Consider the following 20390-nt stretch of genomic DNA (forward strand, 5'->3'; position numbering starts at 1 on the left):
CCATAATGTATGTTACATACCATATCATGGAATTAACATTGGCTATAATGTGTGCCACTGATTGTGGTGGTATATGACAGGCATCTGCTATTCTTGATCTACACATGCTCATTATATCTGTATGTGCATGTAACTGTGGAAACACTATTACAGTAGTAATAGGCATATGACATGATGATTGTGTAGTTGTCCTTTACTTGTTGTAATATCCACTGTCATGAGTTCAAATCCCACATATGATCTAGCTAGCTGTTTTAATGGATTGCTGCGTGTATTAGATATTTAGACATTGTTTTCATATTATGTTATTCTACATATAACAGTAATATACAATGAAAGGATTCTTTTGCATAGTGTTGCATTGTAAATGAGAGGCAAGCAAGTCCATTGACATATGTTTGTAACATCACCATGTCAATATGTGAGCCCCACATATAAAGTATAACTTGCACATATCACTCTGTCTTCTAGAAGCTGAACAGAAGTAGGACAGACAATTTCTCCCACAGACAGAATGAAATTATAATCAAGGCTCTGTGCCAGGATGGCCACAGTAATCTTTGACAGATGAGAAATACTGTGTGGAGCAATGAAGTGTGGACAGACCTACCAAACATGATCAATGCTGTGGATTGTCACAATAGCTCCAGAAAGGCCTGTTGGCAATGCAGTTTTGACATAATCCTCCATACAGCCAACATAATTCACTGCTATACAATGTCAAGAAACGCCACTGGAGGTTTGCCATCCTTGACTTCCCCAGACAATATAACGTTGTTCCTGGCATCACATCATACCACCAGTCATGACTGTCAAATACCTTTAGGAGGTATTGAAATAGGTGTTCCTGGATGTACATGTATGTCCTACATTCCAAAATATCACAGCATACACAACTACATCATTAAGTATATTTATTTCACAAATATTAATATATTTGTGTTCCATCAGCAGAATTGCACCATGAATGTAGAGACACATATGATGCGGTTGCCCAATGTAAGTGTTATTGCATGTTATATTACCAGCCCAGTACATACATAAAACTTCCAGCAACATGTGTGATGATTTGGTTTTACAGTTACAAAGATCCATCAACATCCGCACAGCAAGACATGTCACATAAATGTCTCCTAGTGTCTCCATATCCTGTTTCTGTGATTAAATAGCTTTCTTTGCCTCTGCCACCTTTCATGACATTGGAATATATTCACATGTTGACTTTTTTCATGCCATTGTAACCTACAGATACAGACATATCATTGCAAGACATGGGCCATGCAGCTGCTCATACAGACAGACCAGGTATGGTTGTCCACCTTGTTTATATGTTGCAGCACTTTGTAGCACAACTGTGATGTATGATATTCATGCCACTATGTTCCATAAACAGGTACATATGGACAGCATGTGTGCTGTATGTAATGTAAGTGCCATCATATCCTGTTAGTTTGTGCCATAGTTGTCCTGTTCCTCTACCTACATTCATGACTGTGGAACATGCACACATGTTGATGATTGTGTATAAGTTCATAGGGTAATAGATTAGTACTAGGCTAACTGCCCTTGTGAGACATTTTAAGCCTAGCTAATTACCCCTTGTGAGGCTCAAACCCTGCATCTTGTGTTTGTAAGGCCAACACCTTAACCATTAGGCCACCCTCCCAACCCTTTGCTTTGTCATAATACAGGATCCACATTACGACAGATGATACACTTTTCAAACAGGGGAAACATACATGGTAAGACATTCCATCTGCTTCTTACATGTCATTATTGATAATACCAACTGTACCCTTCATGACTACTGTGGTCTTCTTCAGCAACCTAAGGCACCAGCAATCTGCATATAAGCCACGGCCATCTATTATCTGTCTCTTTTATCTCGTGTGTGTTATACTTCTGTTTGAATGCAACATGATGATGGCCCTTATATGCTTAATGTTGATATTTTTATGTCTATGTTTTCACATGACAGTTGCATTTCAACCCTCAGCTCTGGCGGTGAAATCACAAGAGGACATGTCAGGTAGGTTTTAGTATTTTTATTAGTTTCATTTGTCATATCAGTTCAATATGGAATGCAGATGTTATCTCTCTCTGTAATATAGGGTCCTAGAACCTTGCACAGGCATGATGACATCCTGTTATGTCCATATCCCCATTAACACTGTTGGCATACAGTTGCCCCATATGTCATTACTAAGCTGCATCATATGGTTTATGAGAATGTATGTGACCTGTGTCATCTGTCTGTTTTAGCATGTCTACTGCTTGCCTCCTCCAATATCTTGTTCACTGGTCATGAGATGGGCTGAGTTGTGCCTCTCTGTGATAGCATGGCCTGTGGCACAAAGACCACTGATTTGGTTATATTTTCTGACCTGGAAGGAAAGAGTCATGTGGATCATGCTGTAGCCTCAGATATGGAGAAAATGTGGCTGGCCATTCTGATGATGTGTGGACATCAGATGATGGACACGATGATGTTTTTGACCCACTGTCCCATGTAGTCTGGTAACAATGGTGATGCTTTCCCATGACAGAGCACTATTGCCCACTGCAGTAAAGGTGGGGGTGTAGCTGGTGTTCACACTGTGCTTTGGAATCTGACAGGCATGCACAGAATCTGTAATTATCCTACTCTGAATAGATAATTACTTAGGCTTGTTTTTGCGTACTTTATAAAATCTCACAAGGTGCCGGTGTGCTGAACTCTTTCTTTGGTGTGCTGCTTTTTTGGAATCTAAATCATTGTCATTATACAGTGATATTCATTTTATTGTTGTATGCGTGTAAACACATCTTATATTAGATAACTACTAGTAAACAAACCTATAAGTAATTTCTTTTTCTTAAAATTCATCATGAGGAAATAGGCATATAATGCAGCTCTAGATAGCTAATGTGATAGAACAACTAAAATGTTAAAATATTATTTTTTTTTTCATCTAATATTAGATGATATTCAGCACATCAGCAAAACAGAAAGAACCAGAGAGTGGTAGCAAGTGCTTTTAAATCTTCAATTACGCTGACTACTAAACACATGGATTATTAAAATTTATTCTGGGTATATGCCAAACATTTAATTAGGAGTACACAGTCTGACTAATGTTTTAGGTGTTACTGCGTTGCCAGACTTATTTTTAAATGTATGTTAAGAACAGGCTCCTCCTTTTTTTCTAATAACCTTTATGAGCACCAGGATAAATTCAAGCATTTGTGTCTTTAAGGCATGCAGGCTCTGTGATCTGAAATGAGTATACCATCTTTATGAGCTGGAGAAACTTTTAATTTAATTCTGACTTTTTTTAATTTAACAGTTTTAAAAATGATGGATAAAAAATCAACAGCCTGCTTTTATACATTGTGCTTTGCTCTAACGTTAATCTCTAATAACGTTCTTGCTTTGGGTAAGTAGATTGTTTCATGTGTTTTTTTCTATTATGTAAATATTTAACTAACAATACAGTGTTAATATTTTAATGCTCAAAACTATAGCTTGCAATGTGTTTCAGAGAATTAATGGACAGAAGAAGATAAACTAAGTTGCCTGATGAAGGCAACATAGATTTTAAAGCAATAAACAAATGTATATAAAATCTGGAATGAAAAAAAAATCTTATAGCGTATCCAGATCATAGCATTTGCAGTTTATTTAAGATTTAAAATTAACCACAGTGTATAAAATGGCACATCTTAACAAACGTCAATATTTTCAAGTTATTACTTTTTCTGCTATGTGACACTTTGGAGTTTCATTTATGCATTTTTGAAAGACTATTCTTCTCTTTAATTATAGAAAAAGAAAGTAAAAGCAAATTTAAAAAATACAAATGATTAAAGTGTTTTAGCAATTACATTTCTGTTAAAATCTGAGGTCTATGCATCATGTAATGGCACACATCTCAACATAGCTAGGCATAAGATATTAGCACATGCAGATAAAAACATCAGCAAAATATACCTTCAGTACTTTGATCTGTCAATGTATGTGTCCCACAAAGCTCTGTGTTTGGTCACTTTGTTGTTTTCTGTAGATGTTACCCACTGAAAGCAGTGTCTTTCTTCAATATGCAGATGTCATTTACTCCAGCTGTTCCAGAATGGAACTGCAGACAGATTCTTAACCCTAAAGACTGCGAGGTTACATCTAATGTATCAGCTCTGCTCTGTTACAACTGCTTATGCTGAGTAACAACAATCTTTCCTTGTATACAGCCTACCTGATCCCTGCACTATCATAATCAGTACCCTTGTCTAAAGCATCCAAGGTCACAAAGCTGGAATCCATGCTTAAAAAGCACATGACATTTACATATCATAGACTCTGTACCACAAATAAAATTTGCAGACTGCTCGGTTAGTTTCGTAGAATAAACTGCAGCATGATTTCCTGCTCTGGGGTACATCTCATTTTATTAATTATTCCTGTTGCTTATAAATTATCCACAGGGTAACATAAATTTGACTGACTCAGCATGTAACAGTGCTGTTAAGTTTTCAACTGTTTAGCTTCAGAGGACCTCTCATTGCTCTGCCTTCTCTGAACTTCAATAGTGTTTGCCCGTGGCAGAATTCCCTATAGTTAGCTTTTATTTCCATATAGACTTCAATAAATCACCACTGTAATCACTTTAATGCTTTAACTGAGTGATGATCCCGGCCATTTAATCGGATCATCATGCAGTAACATGCCTGTCAGTCACTGTGCTAAAAGGATTTTTTTAGTAGAGTCTTGTCTATTTAACAGGGCTTTTTATTTTATGTTTTCAGTTACACACACACACACACACACACACACACACACACACACACACACACACACACACACACACACACACACACAATGACATATGTAAATATACCCATTCATAACAAAGAGATACTGGTGCTTATGGTTGATGTAAGTAATGTAAGTATGTATAAAGACTGCACTAACCACTTAGTCAAAGTTTATTTTTTAATAAATTATTTATAATAGAAAACAGGTTTGCTTGTGATGATGTGAATGAGCAAGTCACTGATTAACACAGGTTAATGTGTTTGTTTCTACAGCAAAAATTACACATGCAAGCCTTCAAAAGAATAACGACTTTCCCCACAAAGATAAAGATTTACAGACACTTTGAATTTTTTTCTTATTGAATGCTTGTGTTCATTGGGAATGATGTTTCCTGTTTCACTCATACTATTAACCCCCCCATGACTACTTTTCCTGAAATTCATCAGGTTGCAGTTTCAGAGCTCAGTATCTAACAACTGTCCCAAGTAGTAGAAAGAAAAGATAGCTGCATCCAAATATATATTCTGGAAATGTTCATCAATGTGTATTATCCAAGAAAATGCCTTAAATATAATGTCACTAAGACTGAATAATTTAAATTATACCAACCACAGGCATTCATAACACAGGCTTTCATAACACAATCGACAATGCTCAAGATATTTGTATTTCTTAAATCCTTGAGTTATTATAAAATGCATTTTTACAATATACCTTAGGGACTGTTGCATTTTTATGCTCTCAGTTTGAACAAAGATTGTTGTTTATGAATCAGTAACTTTTCTTCTGATATCAGGTTAAGAGTCACTTCTTTCCCAATTTACTCAAGTATCATGGTAGAAATAAGCCTGATCGAAAATTTAATCTGCCAAACCAATTTCAATAGCATTCGGTTACTCCTATTATCGAACACTACAGGCTCATAGTAAATATACAATATTATTTATTAGACAATCTTGTTTTGATTTATTGCTTTATATCCTAAAATCTCCAAGTCACACATGAAATGAAGCACATGCAGGTTAATGAAAAAAAAATCTAAATCTTTTACTTTCTGTGATGCTTGTTTTTCTGACATCATTGCTGCTAAGATAATTATTAACAAAGAAATGTTAAGGATGGTAATGCATACTCTGTTTTGGCATACTTTCTTGTCTGTGCATTGTGTGATATATTTGTACATAAATTTAGATTCTTCTGTATTGTTTCATAATTCTAGTCATATTTCACTGTATGCCATCGTGTATGATCAGTATTCAATCCTGAAAACTAATGTATGATGTCATTTGAAGGTATTCTAAACAGCAACAGCTACCATCAACAAACCAATATCACATGCCAATGAAGGAAATACTGTAAATCCAAGGAAACAGCACTCTCTGGTTGCCTTTCATTAAATCCTTACAGTGTTTTCTTGTTCTTCAGATACACTTACACTTTACTTATGCTGATGCCCTTTACAATTGAATCCTCCCATTCAAGGAATGTTGTTTCCTTGAATTCTATCTTCTAACTGTTGATAACCTGAGATGGTTTTACATTATTTATTTGCATTGTGAGATTATAGTTGAGCAAGACATTTTTACCCTTTCAAAGTGTTTCTGTTTTCACCAGAACTGTGCAACCATGGAGGCAATATATGTAAGTGAGACTAGAGAGATGGGTAAAATCCTCAAAAAGGTGGTGCTGAGAATTTGATTCCTGCAAGAACTTCAATTTTCTTAATATCAGCCACAGTTCAAATGGCTCTATTGTTTAAAAAGCTTGACTCCTCTTGTGTACCATCAGTAGGTTATATATTAATTTCTCATAGGAATCTACTTTCCATAATATTTTCTTTGACTCTAACAACCTTGCCCACTTTCTCTTCTGCCTTTTACCCACATTCATTTTGATGTCAAAGAAAATGCTAAGATAATTTTCTTTACATATGTCCTTAATCAAAATGACAATAAAACATTTGGTAATTTTTGGTTTGCAATCACTTACCTGAATGGCAGTTAATCGAATGGCTGATTGTCAAATTCACGGTTTCCAAGGGGCAGGAAATCAAATGAAGAGTGGTCGACACCTTTCAGCAAGTGATGTACCAAGACTTCATGCTTCAGAGAGGAACAGGGAATTAGCTCAGTTCCTGACTGTAGTGCAATCTCGGAGTTGGTATATTTAATGTGCAGGGGGTGTTGGGAGTGCAGTCCCCCACATGGGGGATGCAGGGTGGCACACCCCCCCTGTAAAATAGTAGAATTAATGTACCATTGAATGTAGAGTTCAACGGTACATTACTGTGCATAGCAGGAGGTGAGTGACGTCACCTACTGCTATGTCGAATACATTGAACCATGGAGTTCGATGTATTCAGTTTCGCTGTCAGTTTCTATTTGGAATTTCGGATTCAACATTTAAGGTTGGCATTGTAAAGTTTCAAACGATGTTGATCCAACATTCCCATAGTAAACCGTATTTTTTTAAGTCACCCTTCCAAAACTGCTTTAATGTATATTTATTATCACTATGGCCTAAACCATCTTGACCTTTGTCATGTAGGCATTCTTCAAAGATTCTTCAGAAATGGTAGGATCACAAAATCTTACTTATACTGCAATAATAGCAATGATTAAGATCACCAAATCTTAATTATACTGCAATGATGACAATGATTAATGTTATCATTTTTTTTGCCTATGATAATACAAGGTTCACAATGTTCTCAGAAAGTGCTTATATAAATGTGTTGTAGAGCCAAATAAGATGCATCGGGCAGCGCTTTAATGGCAGTGCACTGAGAAAAGGATAACTGAGTTATGTCCAGCTGTATTAGCGCAAAATGAATCTCAGCTGCTCTAAGTGAAAACATACACGTCGTACACTTGTTTATTTTCCATTGACTATCATTCAAAATTAATCAAATATATAAATACATTATTAGAATCAATATAATGTTTATTTTGGGAGCACTGGCATTAAAAACAGATAGGCAAAGGAACTGCATGTGGTTGGTCTCTACTTGCATTTGTTTTCATTAGAATGTGTACCAAACACCTGATTATCCTGGTGAGGATACTTGGATAATTCATTAAAAACCTGCACAAGACTGGGAAACACACAATTTATTGAATAATGATATGCCACGTATGGGTGTAAATAAACTATTAAAGCTAATAATATGTAGAATACAATTGCAACTACTATAATGTATTTTTTACTTAATATTAGAGAATGAGTGATCTGTAGATTGCACCCTGATTGGTGAATGAACATTCTCCAGCAGGGTGTTAGTCTAAAGGAAATCTCCACTGAAAAACGATTCTGCAACTTTACAGTAGCATATCAAGCTGCTGTGGAGCTCAGACTGAAAAAAAAATATGGCTGCCATTATCTTACGCTCACTAAGCAGTGCTTTTGCTGTTTAGTGAGTGTAAAATAAAAAATAAATTAAATTAAAGCATGTGTGTTAGAACGTATGCATGTATGAGAGTGCGAGAGGGAAATCAATGATCAAAACAGAAAAAAAAAGTGTGTGTGTGTGTGTGTGTGTGTGTGTGTGTGTGTGTGTGTGTGTGTGTGTGTGTGTATCTGTGTGTATGTGTGTGTGTCTGTGTGTGTGTGTGTGTGTGTGTGTGTGTGTGTGTGTGTGTGTGTGTGTGTGTGTGTGTGTGTGTGTGTGTGTGTGTGTGTGTGTGTGTGTGTGTGTGTGTGTGTGTGTGTGTGTGTGTGTGTGTGGGTGGGTGTGCATGTGTGCATGTGTGCATGTGTGTGTGTGTGTGTGTGTGTGTGTGTGTGTGTGTGTGTGTGTGTGTGTGTGTGGGTGTGCGTGTGTGTGTCTGACAGAGAGAGAGAGAGACAGAGAGACAGAGAGAAAGAGAATAGTGAGCGTGATCGAACGATCCCCTGGCAGAAGCAGCAGTTAAGAGGTTTGTGTACCTCTTGGCCTAACATACCTGACAACATCTTAGCACAAGAAATCTGGACAAAGCCTGACATAATGGTAGGACAAATGCTCAGAAATAGGGACACATTTCAAATATTCCTTTTGTAAACTTAGAAAGTTGCTAGAATAACATGTTTGTGTTACTATGCATTTTCTGAAGGATATGAAGTCAGAAACTCAAATGCATGTCATTATTTAGCAACTTTAATCTTTAGATCATCCCACTGATTTATCAAAAACACATTTTTATGAGGATCAGACCAAAAACATGAGGCAAAAATCTGGACATTCTGCAAAAATCTCTGCAGTTGAAAGGTATGCTCTTTGATCAAGGTATCTGGATAAGCCTAAAATAAACAAAGGACAACGGCTCAAAATGGGAACACATTTTAAATGATTTGTGTTAGCATGCATTTTCTGAAGCAAGGGGAGGGTGAGTGAGAGAGAGAGTGAATGACTGAAATTGACCACTGCCAACAGAAATAAAGAGGTTTGCATACCTCTGAACCTTTCTGCTGAAGAAATCTGGATAAAACTTAAAATAAGGGGGGAACAAAGGCTCAAAAAATAAGAACGAATTTTAATTATGCTCATAAAATTACAAACCTCCTTAAATAAAAGGATTTGTGTTAGCATGAATTTTCTGAAGGAAATGTCTGAAACTCAAATGTATGTCATTATTTAGTAACTTCTATATCTAATGACTGGCAATAAACCAAATGTTTTAGGAGTGAGGGACCAAAACATAAAGTAAATAACTAGATATTTTTAAGTGTTATATTTTGGATGTAAAATGCTTCCTCCAGCATCATTAAAATGTATCACAGCAAGCTTGAAACATTAGGTGGAGGAACTATTTTCTATCAAAAATATATAAAAAAATAATATAGTAATAAAAAATAAATAAATAAATAAGGAAAGCACAACAAATTTACAGACAACTCATTCTCTAATTCCAGGGTATTTGTTATTGTGGAAATAACACCCTTCCAGGTGTTCCTGGGAGGTCCTTACTTCCACAATAACGCATACCCTGCTGGGCATTATCGTTTGGTTATGGTATTTTGATGAAGGCATTGGCCAGTGCTGTTCTAGGAACTGAAGGAGAATATTAACCTAAACATATGTTTTAGAAAAAAAGCTTACATGTCTTAAGAAATCTGGAGAAAGCCAGAAAAACTGGGGGGCAAAGGAACAAAAATAGGGACAGATTTTAAAAGTTGCCCATCTAAACTTAAAAAGTCCATAGAATAATAGGTTTTGAATTATTATGTATTTTCTGGAGGAAATTACATCTGAAAATCAAATGCCTGTCATTAGTGACTTCAAATCTCAATAATTTGCAGAAAAAAAACTCAAGTTTTGTGAGGAAAAACACCAAAAATATGAGTCAAAAATCTGGATAGTTGAGAGGTATGAACACTCAGCTTATTAAATCTAGCTGTTTTCAATGAGTTTATAAAATTAACTAATACATAAATGGTCTAAAAAAGATATAAAAAGTAGAAGAAATGTTTGTCAGTAATGGATGTTAAAAACAATAACTTTTCTAAAAAGTAGAAGCAAAGGAGAGGTAGCAGGAAAAATCAGAGTGATCACTAATGGACAACAGGGAGTTAAAATAGGAGAGTTAAGCTTATAATATTTTTTTTTATAAACTTCCTATTAACACCCGTACCTCCTTATGGCATCAAGAAATTTTGGAGTCAGGCTACTTTAAGTGACTTACCAGCTAATAATAGAAATATTGGGGATTGCAAGGAGTTATTAATAAAATGACATGAAGATTGTTAGTCTAGAATGACCTGCAGTAGAGGAATTAATCTTTGTTTGCCACATATTATTCATATTTTCATATTTATGCCATATTTTCATAACTGAGAGACCTACATTTTTTGAGCTGTATGGTGTCAAGTACTAATGAGGAAGGCAGTAGGATTCATTGAAAATGCTGGTTTTTATCACACAATAATGGAAATATTGCTAGTTGTTTTTTAGTAATTATGAAAATAAGCAACATTTCCATATTTATTTATTTACTTTGACATTTGTTGACCGGGTTGGTCCGATTGGGCAGATGCCCTTTTTCAGTGGAGGGCTGAGAAAAATGCAACAATAGATACATACATGATATAAAATGAGGTATATCAGTAGTCACATACAATTACATCCTATACTTAAACACAGCAATTGCTTAACAGATATGTAGCATGAAGTAAGATCAGTATAAAATGTACATGTATAAAGTTTGACATAAAGCACATACAATTACATCCTAAACTTAAGCACAATGCAATTATTTACAGACATTTAGCTGGAAGTAAGATCAGTATAAAATATGACATCACATCAGTGTAAGAGAGAATGTAGTATGGTCTATTTTATGGAACAAGTGCAGGAAAAAAGTTGGGTAATGTGGAGAGAAAAAGAGTGAGAGGAAGGAGGGGTTAGTTGCAGCTGAGGGAGAGGTAGATTAGGTAGAGTCTGTGCAAGAGCAAGTTCAAGAGTTTAATAGGATGATTTTCAATGTTTTTTGAAACAGTTAGTTTTAGTAATTGCTCTTACATATAGGGGCAGTCTATGTCATGCATTAGCAACTGAGTGATTACAGGGTAGTTTACCAATTTTTTTTTTGGGGGGGGTGTAAATCTCCAGTAAGTGTTGATCAGAGCTACAAAGTATACAATTAGGAGTGTAGGGAGAGATGAGGGTTGGGAGAGCAGGACAGGAGTTGGGGCAGTTTAGGATATAGTGAGAAAGATTTAACTGAGGCAGAAAGAGCTGTTGGCACAATTCTAGTCCCTGACATTTTTTTTAGAGGTAGACAAGGTTGTGAGTGATAGGGCTGATTTCAAGCAAATTTATCAATTTTATTATATGTGAGTTCTAGCTTAGTCAAAATATTAGTTTGTAGGTTTGTAAACATTGTCATGGTATATAATAGGATGGGGAGTAGATACTGTTGTGCAAGAGAGAGTTTAGATTCATTTGTGAGGAGTTTTTTTAATATAGAGCAGGCCAAGTTTGTGATGTGTCTTTTTAATGCATTGTTGGATGTGAAGATCAAATTTTAATTGATTGTCTATTATAATCCCTAATAGTTTATTATGGGGTTCAACCTTAAGAATTGTGCTGTTGAGGGAGGAGATGGTGAAGGTAGCTTTGAGGTGTTGGAGAGATTTAGGGAGGAAGAGGAGAAGTTTAGTTTTCTTAAGGTTGAGAAGAAGCTGGTTGGAAGTGAGCCATGTTTCAACTGAGTGGAGAGATTCTTGAGTGAGGGTGAGGAGGTGTGAGAGATTGTCACAAGAGGATATTATTGTAGAGCTGTCAGCATACTTTATTAATGAGTGAGGACAGGAAGTGTAAAGGTTGTTAGTGAAAATATTAAACAATAGTGGTCCAAGAATGGAGCCTTGGGAACCCTGGTATAGACTGGAAGGAAGGGGTAGGATGAAGAGAGCCACTTTACGGACAGTAGTCTATTTCATAGGTAGTTGGCAAACCAAAAAAGAGCAGAGTTGAAGAGATTAAAAATGGAAAGTTTAGATGGAAGAAGGTTGTGGGAGATGGTGTCAAAGGTCTTTGATATGCCAAGGAATAAACAGGAGACTAATTTATTGTTGTCCCATGATCTAGAGATAGTCTGTGTGAAAGATGTTAGTGCCGTGGACATTCTGTGATTATGGCTAAAGCCGTGTTGGATAGGGGTTAGGAGATTTTCTTGTAGAAAATGATTTAGGAGCTGTTCATGAATGCACTTCTCAAGAATATTAGAAAATGGTGACAGAATGGCTGTAGGCTGGAATTAGAGGGGGCAGTGGAGTTTCCTCCTTTATGTGTGAGTATAACTTAGAGTTTCTTCCAGATAACAGGAACAATGTTTTCTTGGATAGATCTATTGATTAGTATGGAGATAGGATATACAATAGATTTTGCAGCTTGTTCAAGGAAAAGAGGTGGTAAGTTATTGGCAGAAGTGGAGCATGTTTTGAGTTTGCTGAGAAGTGCTCTGATATAAGAAGTGAGGACAGGCTTAAGTGAGAAAGAGGTTTTGTAGACAGATAGAGAGGGAGAGGAAGTAGGGAAGTTACTTGTGTCTTTGTTAGTTAGCTTCTGAATTGAGTCAATAAAGAAGGAGTTAAGAAGTGTAGCAGTGTCTAAAAAGAGCTATTGGGGGAGGGAAAGGGTGCCGGGGGCCTAACTGCGTGTAGAAATTTGTTAATTGTATTCCAGAATTTTTAGGGGTTGAAGTAGGGGTTATTTTGTGGCATTTGGTACATTTTTTTTACCTTAGTTGACTTGTCTTTCATTAAGGTATGAAGTTCCCTATATGACTGAATATTGGAGCGGGATTTTTTTTCAGTTTTTCTATGCATTATCTCTTTTATACATAAGGGAACATGTGTCTTGAGTTATCCAAGGTGCAAAGATAGATTTTATTCTAATTTTCCTGACTGGGGCTAGGGTGTTTAGGGTATTTAGGAAGATGCTGTTGAATTTTAGAACAGCTTGTTCTATGGAGACATCATAGAAGAAGGACCAGTTAATTGAGGAGAGTATACGGTTGAAGGTGTCTTGATTGAAATTAGAAAGTCTGTGACAGTCTTTATATTGATGGAACTTATATAATTGGAGAGAGTGTCTTTGAATATAGGTTAGAAGGTGGTCGCTTAGGGTATCAGGCAGTGTGGTGGGGTTGTGGTTTGGTTAGGGTTAGAAGTATGGATCCATTCAAGTGTAGAGCTGGTCTTTGTGTGTTTATTCAGATGAGTGGGGGAAGTGATTAGTTTTGAGAAGCCATAGAGGTTTATACCGGCACTAGGAGAGACTAATGTTAGAGAATTCTAGTCTATGTTAACATCACTGAATACAATAGTTTCATAGGAGATTGTTTGTGAAAACCAGGAGACAAATTGTTTGAGGATCAGGATGTTGTTTCTTGGATGAGTATAGATGGAAGCAATATCAATTTTCTATGATTATTCAATCTGCAGCTTGCTAAAAGGACTTCTGCAGGGTGAAAATTAGGTGGAGACAGAGATAAAGGTAGAGGGAGAGTTGTTCTGAGTATAATATTGCTACACCTCCCCTTCTTTATTGAGTCTATCCAGGTGGATGATGTTGTAGCCGGGGGGGGGGGGTAAGATTTCACTGTCAGATATGTGGGGTTTTAACAAGGTTTCTAAGAGGCTCAGAATATCGGGTGTGTGGAAAGATATCCAGGAATGTAGTTCAGTGATTTTGTTTAGAATACTTTGAATGTTAAGAGATAGTATAGCTATGTTTCTGTTAGATGTAGAGGAGTAAGTCTTAGAACAACAAAAAAGTGATGGTGGGGGGGCAAGGTTTTAGTGGGTAGGGAGGTGGTAGTGAATTGTCCTGGGTTGGAGTGCATGTCACCTGAGAGTAGTAATTTTTGTACTTGAAGTTTTAGTGGTAAATATTTGAGGTTAACAAGGATATATTTGGGCTTTATTTTGGGAGCTAGAGAGGACTGTTGCCATAGTTTTATTTTGTGAAGATGGGTACCATTGCGGTTAAATAATGTAGGGGCAATACAGAATGTGTGAGTAGTTGAAAGATGAGTTTGTGAGAACAGTAGGGGTAGTGTTATTGAATGTTAGGGTGTGATGATAAGTGGTAGAGATAGATAGAAGGAAAAGTAAAGTTGTAGTGAAGAAAAGATATATCATGTTATGTGACAGGGTTAACCAGGAGGAGAAATAGGGAGAATACTGCAGTAAGATGGGAGGGTTAATGATACTCTATGATGAATAGATTTACTGAGGCAGGGCTAGGCCTATCTGTAGGAGGGGTTCCTATGTAAAAAAGACGTGAGAACTGATAGGTGGGTTTGTGTGGAGCTTGGGAATGGCAAGAGGGAGGTGGTTTGGATGGCTAGAGTATAAGTTCAGTGTATGTAGGGTTGGGTGGGAATGGGGGTAGGGTAGGGGAATGAAGTGGGACAGAGCTTAGTGAAGGCAAATGGAGTGGGTTGAGCCAAGCTGATGTCTGAGTAGCACTCAAAGAAAAAAAAAACAATCTGTGAGTAACCATCACCTTTATGTTTGCTTAACTTCTTTGATTAGAGGAAATGTTTAGAGTAAAGCACTTTGAGGGGTTCTGAGAAGAAAAACAGTGATACTGTGACTATGTATTTGTTAGCTGGCACTATTGAATTCTAATTGGTATTATACACTATGAGAAAGGTCAGTTTTGGGGGGGGGGATTGGTAAGGATTTATTCAGAAACTCTGTATTGAATGCAAGCCAATCAGGACTGGGTATGGTTAGCCTTGTAGATGATTGGGCTGATGTACTGGAAGTCTTCAGTTAGCTACAACTATGTAATCTATTGCACAATTAAAGTCAGGTAAGTAACATAAATAGTAATTAGGGACTGCAGGTCAATGTTGCCTGTGCAGTGATCTCACTGTGAGATATCATATGGCTTGATGTTCAGGAAGGGCTTCTTTTGCTGGAAACTTTGCTTTTTTGTTGTTTTGTAGTAGTATCTGGAATGAAAGAATGCAAGAAAGAGGTGTAAGTTGGTAAGTTCACAATAGGTTAATGAGTGAGAGGCAAGATGGTAGTTAAGATGATAAAATCATATTACAGAAAACAGAAGTAGGGAAAAGAACAAATAAAAATCATTAGCAGTTTACAACCAGTATGTAACAAAATCATTAGCAAATTACAACTGTGTACAAGGTGATCACAGTGCTTTAAACAATCAGAAACATCAGCATAAAAACAGCGTATATGTTAGTCCCTAGTCCAATAATTCACTAGCAAAATAATCAATAGTTGATTCCCAGGTCTTTGGTGGACTAAATGTCAGTTTCATACTGTTCACAAAATTAATAGTAGTTTATGAAGAGTTTTGAACACTTGGGAGATTATAAATTATGCCCCAGCAGTGTTAGGGATAATCACTATGCTTAACATCAGTTTCAACAGTGTCCAGGGAGTTTGCTAGTTATATATACAAATCAGTGCTCCCAACACAGTTAGATACCACATTTTGGACACAAGAGCTAGTTGGTAAGCTTATTTTCTATACTGAGCAGTGTCTGAAGGGGCGCCAGGCATTGAAACAAGTTTTAAGTTTGCAGTCAGTTCAATAGCACAATTTGGACACATGAGGTAGTTGCTAAGCTTAATTTCAATACTAAGCAGCATCTGAGGAGGTTGCTAGGCATAGAAAAAAGTTTTAAGTTCACAGTCACTTCATATATACTCAATACTTCAAAAAACAAGTGACTTACAAACTGTTGCATGAAACGTTAGGTGAAACCTTAGATGCTGAAGAAAACTGTTTTTGATATTTGCACTCTAAGTTGCACATCTTGAGAGAAATCCAGTATTTATTTATTTGTTGACACTTTTCTGCCAGGAAAATCTGACTGGGCCATAGGTATCCATTTTCAGCACAGGCTTGGGTAGAATAGCTTCAGATACATCAAAAGTTGTTGTTTAAGACATCAGATGTAAGTAACTGAAAGACTACAAAGTTGCCATCTATGAATATAATGCAACGTTGTTAAATGAATTTACCAGAAATAAAAAGGCACAAAATAGATAATGGGAGCAATCAATCTGATAATTCTAGAAGGATATAAAATAATGATTTCAAAGATGAGGGAAAAGAGATAGGTGATTAGGATGAAGAGATGGCCATCAGTGGCTGGAGATGGGTGAACCCATTCCAGGAATCTAAACTTAGCCAGTGAGTAAAGTAGAACTTGCTGAAAAGACAAACGTGTGTCCCAGAGATTGCCACGGCTTTGGAATAGGCTTGTTATTCACATAAAGCAGAGTCCTTTCCTGGCCCTCTTCAAGATCAGTCTGGATCAATGGATTTGGAATCATAAATTCACACCTGGTGTGGTGCCCTTGTCCCTTATACATAGGAATAGTCTGTAAAATGTGTACCTGGCCTGGTCAAAATCTGTGCTGTGTAGAGATTATCATTTGGTTATAAAGGAGGTAGTCTAGTAACCGTTTGTGAATGCATTTTTTTCACATTCTTAGAGAGAATAATATGGCAATGGGATGAAAATTGTATACATCAAATGCCCCTTTGTGTAAGATAATAATGTAGGATTTCTTCAAGGGACATAAGATTCCAGTATACATCTGTTGATAAGAATACTAAGAGGATAGACTATGGAATTTCTAGCTAGTCTAGACTATTCTGGAGGGAGGTTGTCTTCTGAAGTAAAGCAAGACTTGAGTTTAAGTACACATTTTTGTTTATTAGAGTAGTAGGGGCTGTTTTAAGAATAGAAATGGGTATGTTGTTTGCCAAGGGCTGGTTAATAGCAGGATGAGAATAATTGCCAGTGATGGGAGAGGAGGGTGACACTAATATAAGAAAAGAGACATTTTGGGGAATATGGTGCTTGGTTGTGAGGTTGATGAAGTTAATTTAGTAATGCTGTCAATAAAGTAAGTGTTACACTTGTGGGTTGTTTGGGAGGTGGAGATTTATGGATATGTGCTAGGGTCTATTTTAACTTGGATTAAATAAGGATGTTATTGAGGACCGCAGTTTCCTGCGATTATGTTGGTAACTGATTTTATCATTAAATACATGTTTTTTTCTTGGTTATGCCGCTGTCTGAAAAGTTGTAGGTTTCTGTGGGTTTTACTTTTTGCTTTGTCCCTAAAGATCATAATACATTTTCTTGGTTTTGACAGCCAGTTGGGAATGATTTACTTTAATTCTTTTTGTACAGAGGTGAGGGGAGCTAAGCTGTCAAAGACGCAGAGAAATGCAGAGTTGAAATTATTTACAGCTGTGTCTAGAGAGAGGGATTTTAATATGGACCACTCAATGGCCCTTAGTGAATCATTGAATGTTTGTTGGTTGAATTTTGTAAGATGGCAGGTTCTTTTTATAAATATGTCCTTTTGGTAGATAAGTAATGGTTCTATGGGTGTAGGTGGGTAAGTGGTCACTTTGTATGGAAGTGTTCCAGAATTAATGAATTTACTAGGATCAAGTCAAGGATAGAGCATTGGTCATTGGTTTGTTATATCTGGTTGGGATAGTAATAAGTTGTGTGAATCCAAATAGATTCATTCTGGTGGCTGAGAAATGAAAGATAAAACGTCTTGCCAGTTGATGTTGATATTACATAGAATGATAGTTTCAATATTAATTGTAGAAAACATCCAGGATAGAATATCTTCTAATATGGGAATATTATTTCCAGTGAGATATATACAGTGGATATAAAAAGTGTACACACCCCTGTTAAAATACCAGGTTTTTGTGATATAAAAAAATGAGACCACAATAAATCATTTCAAAACCTTTCCCACCTTTAATGTGACCGATAACCTGTACAATTCAATTGAAAAACAAACAAATCTGTTAGGGGAAAAATATAAAAAATAAAAAAAAGTACAACAAGCTGGTTTGCATAATAGTGCACATCCATAAACTAATACTTTGTTGAAGCACATTTTGATTTATTACAGTATAAAACATTAAAATTATGTCAGCTGTTTATCAAAAAGGTGATATAAAAGGACTGCAAACCTCTTTTTGTAATCTTTAAACCTCACATCTGTAAAATAATTTAGTTGTAATTATGGGAAAGGTTTGCTATATTTTTTGTCAGAATTACAGGTGAACACAAAAATTTCATGGGGCAAAGCACCTTTCCAGCATGTCAGTCCACAATGACTTTGATAGCCTAATGGATTATGGTTTGATCTTTAAAATACAAAGAGGATAGTAAGATACGGCTATGCTTATTAAAATATATGTATGCACATATTATAAGAGTTGTTAATTCCTTTAGTTATGACACTTATCAGAAAGAAAAATGAGTATGACACTCTTTAGCAAAGAATGACATCCTCAGATCTAAGTAGACTTAGAGGAGTTTGCATAAAGAAAAATACATGTTTGAACCACATGAGGTACAGAGAGAGAGGGGAAGCTCTAAACATGTACAGTTTTGCATCTGTGTAATTGTAAATAATATCTGAGTGTCATTTTTGTAATTTTTGTGGAGTTCTTCTCCTCAGAAATCAGCAGAAAAGGGTATCTTGCCCAGCCAGACTACCCTGGTCAGCAAAGGTAAAATAATACAATTATGTGTCTCACTGCAAACATTGAGTCAATAGTGCTGCATCCTGATCTGAATCTACACTGCTCATCTCCCATCTAACTTTCTGTGACTATAGTCTTTTATCAGTCACTCTCTCCAGAACTTTCATGTAGTATGACAGGAGTTTGATACCTCTGTACTGCCAGAGTTATGGCTGACCCCTTGTTTTTGTACACTGGTACCGGTATGGTTATTCCTCCAGTCGTCTGGGATGTGCCTTTCTCTCTCCATTCTGCTATTTAGTTTATTTATTTATCTATTCCGAATTTGTTAACCAGGATAGATTACTGACTTGATCCTTTTCAGTCTCAGCCTGGGGGAAAACACAATAGTAACACGACATTATATACAGAGTGAATGACAAAATATTGGCTTGAGGAAAGAAACACAATAGATATATGACATTGTTTACAGAGTCAGTGAAAGAAGACAATATAGACATGCATAATACAGAGAGTGAAAATCAGAACTGATATGTTGAAAGAATCATAATCTAAAAGAGCGTCAGAGCAAGGTATGTAGAGTGATGAAAGGTATGAAGAGGTTAAGTTATATGACCAAAGAGATTGCAGTTGCATTTTTCTAGAGTCTTGAAATGTTCATTTATTTGTGAACAAAAATGGGGTAATAGGAATGATCTTTAAGTAAACAAGGGAGAGATTCTCACAGTTTGAGATCAAAACCTAAAAAAGCATTATCTGTGCAGAGAAGCCTAGTTTGGGGGGGCTTGAAGGAAAGGACATGTGTATCTCTGAATTTTCAGGAAGCTAGCGGAGGGGAAGTCTCATTCTTGATAAGTATAATTAGTTATAAGGCAAGTAGAAAGTTGGCGTGTTATTTCAAAGGTAACCAGTTAGATTTTTTCAATGGTTTTACAATGGAGTTTGTTTTGTATCTGCAAATGTCTTTTGAAATTAACTGAGTGGTGGATACTTTTGTTTTAGAAACTGCAGCAGTTAGCAGGAGACAGTATTCTAGCTGAGCCAGTAAGACACCTTTACCTATGGTATTTATACAGGGTATGGATATTAAAGGGGTGATCCTGTTAGCTCAGAAAAGGAGAGTGTTGATTTTGTTTCTGTGTGCAGTCTGGGTGGAGCTGGAAATTTACAATCAAACCAAATCCCAAAGGTATTTGAATGAAATGACATTTTCAATAGTGTTATTAAGACGAATGAGCATTTTTAGTGGTCTGGAGATAGAAGTGAGCTTTTGCCTAGTCCGAGAATGCATTGTTTTTGTTTTGGAGGAATTTAGTAGTAATTGTTTATTATTCACACATTGAATAAGGACATGGAAATCAGCCTGATGTTTGAGTTCAAGAGAAGAGACAGAGTGGTTGGAGTGGAATAGAACCACGTCTTCAGCATAAAGCAGGAGAAAAAGATGGGGGCGACTCAAAAGGACATTTTTAAGGTAGATAAAAAGAAGAAAAGTGCCGGAATAGATCCTTTTGGGACACTTTTCAGCAGATGGAGTGACGTAGAGGTTGATGAATTAAAATTAACTGAGAAGTGGCAGATAGAGAGGTAGTTGATGAACCA

At 36.4% G+C, this 20390-nt stretch overlaps 1 protein-coding gene across 2 annotated transcripts in view; it reads left to right on the top strand.

Moving 5' to 3' along the window:
- The first annotated feature begins 3229 nt into the window (after nt 1–3229).
- LOC122801112 (receptor-type tyrosine-protein phosphatase eta-like) overlaps nt 3230–20390 on the top strand; it is a 1724431-nt gene continuing 1707270 nt past the window's right edge. Inside the window, exon 1 of one of the 2 annotated variants that reach the window (XM_044070641.1) lies at nt 3230–3416. In XM_044070641.1, the coding sequence (XP_043926576.1) occupies nt 3335–3416 (82 nt within the window). In that variant the 5' untranslated portion in view covers nt 3230–3334. The remainder of the gene's footprint in view (nt 3417–20390) is intronic. The other variant, XM_044070642.1, reaches the window with a different exon arrangement.

Source organism: Protopterus annectens, chromosome 4.part1 (genome assembly GCF_019279795.1).
Source record: "Protopterus annectens isolate FY-2018-M chromosome 4.part1, PAN1.0, whole genome shotgun sequence".
Taxonomy (NCBI): domain Eukaryota; kingdom Metazoa; phylum Chordata; order Ceratodontiformes; family Protopteridae; genus Protopterus; species Protopterus annectens.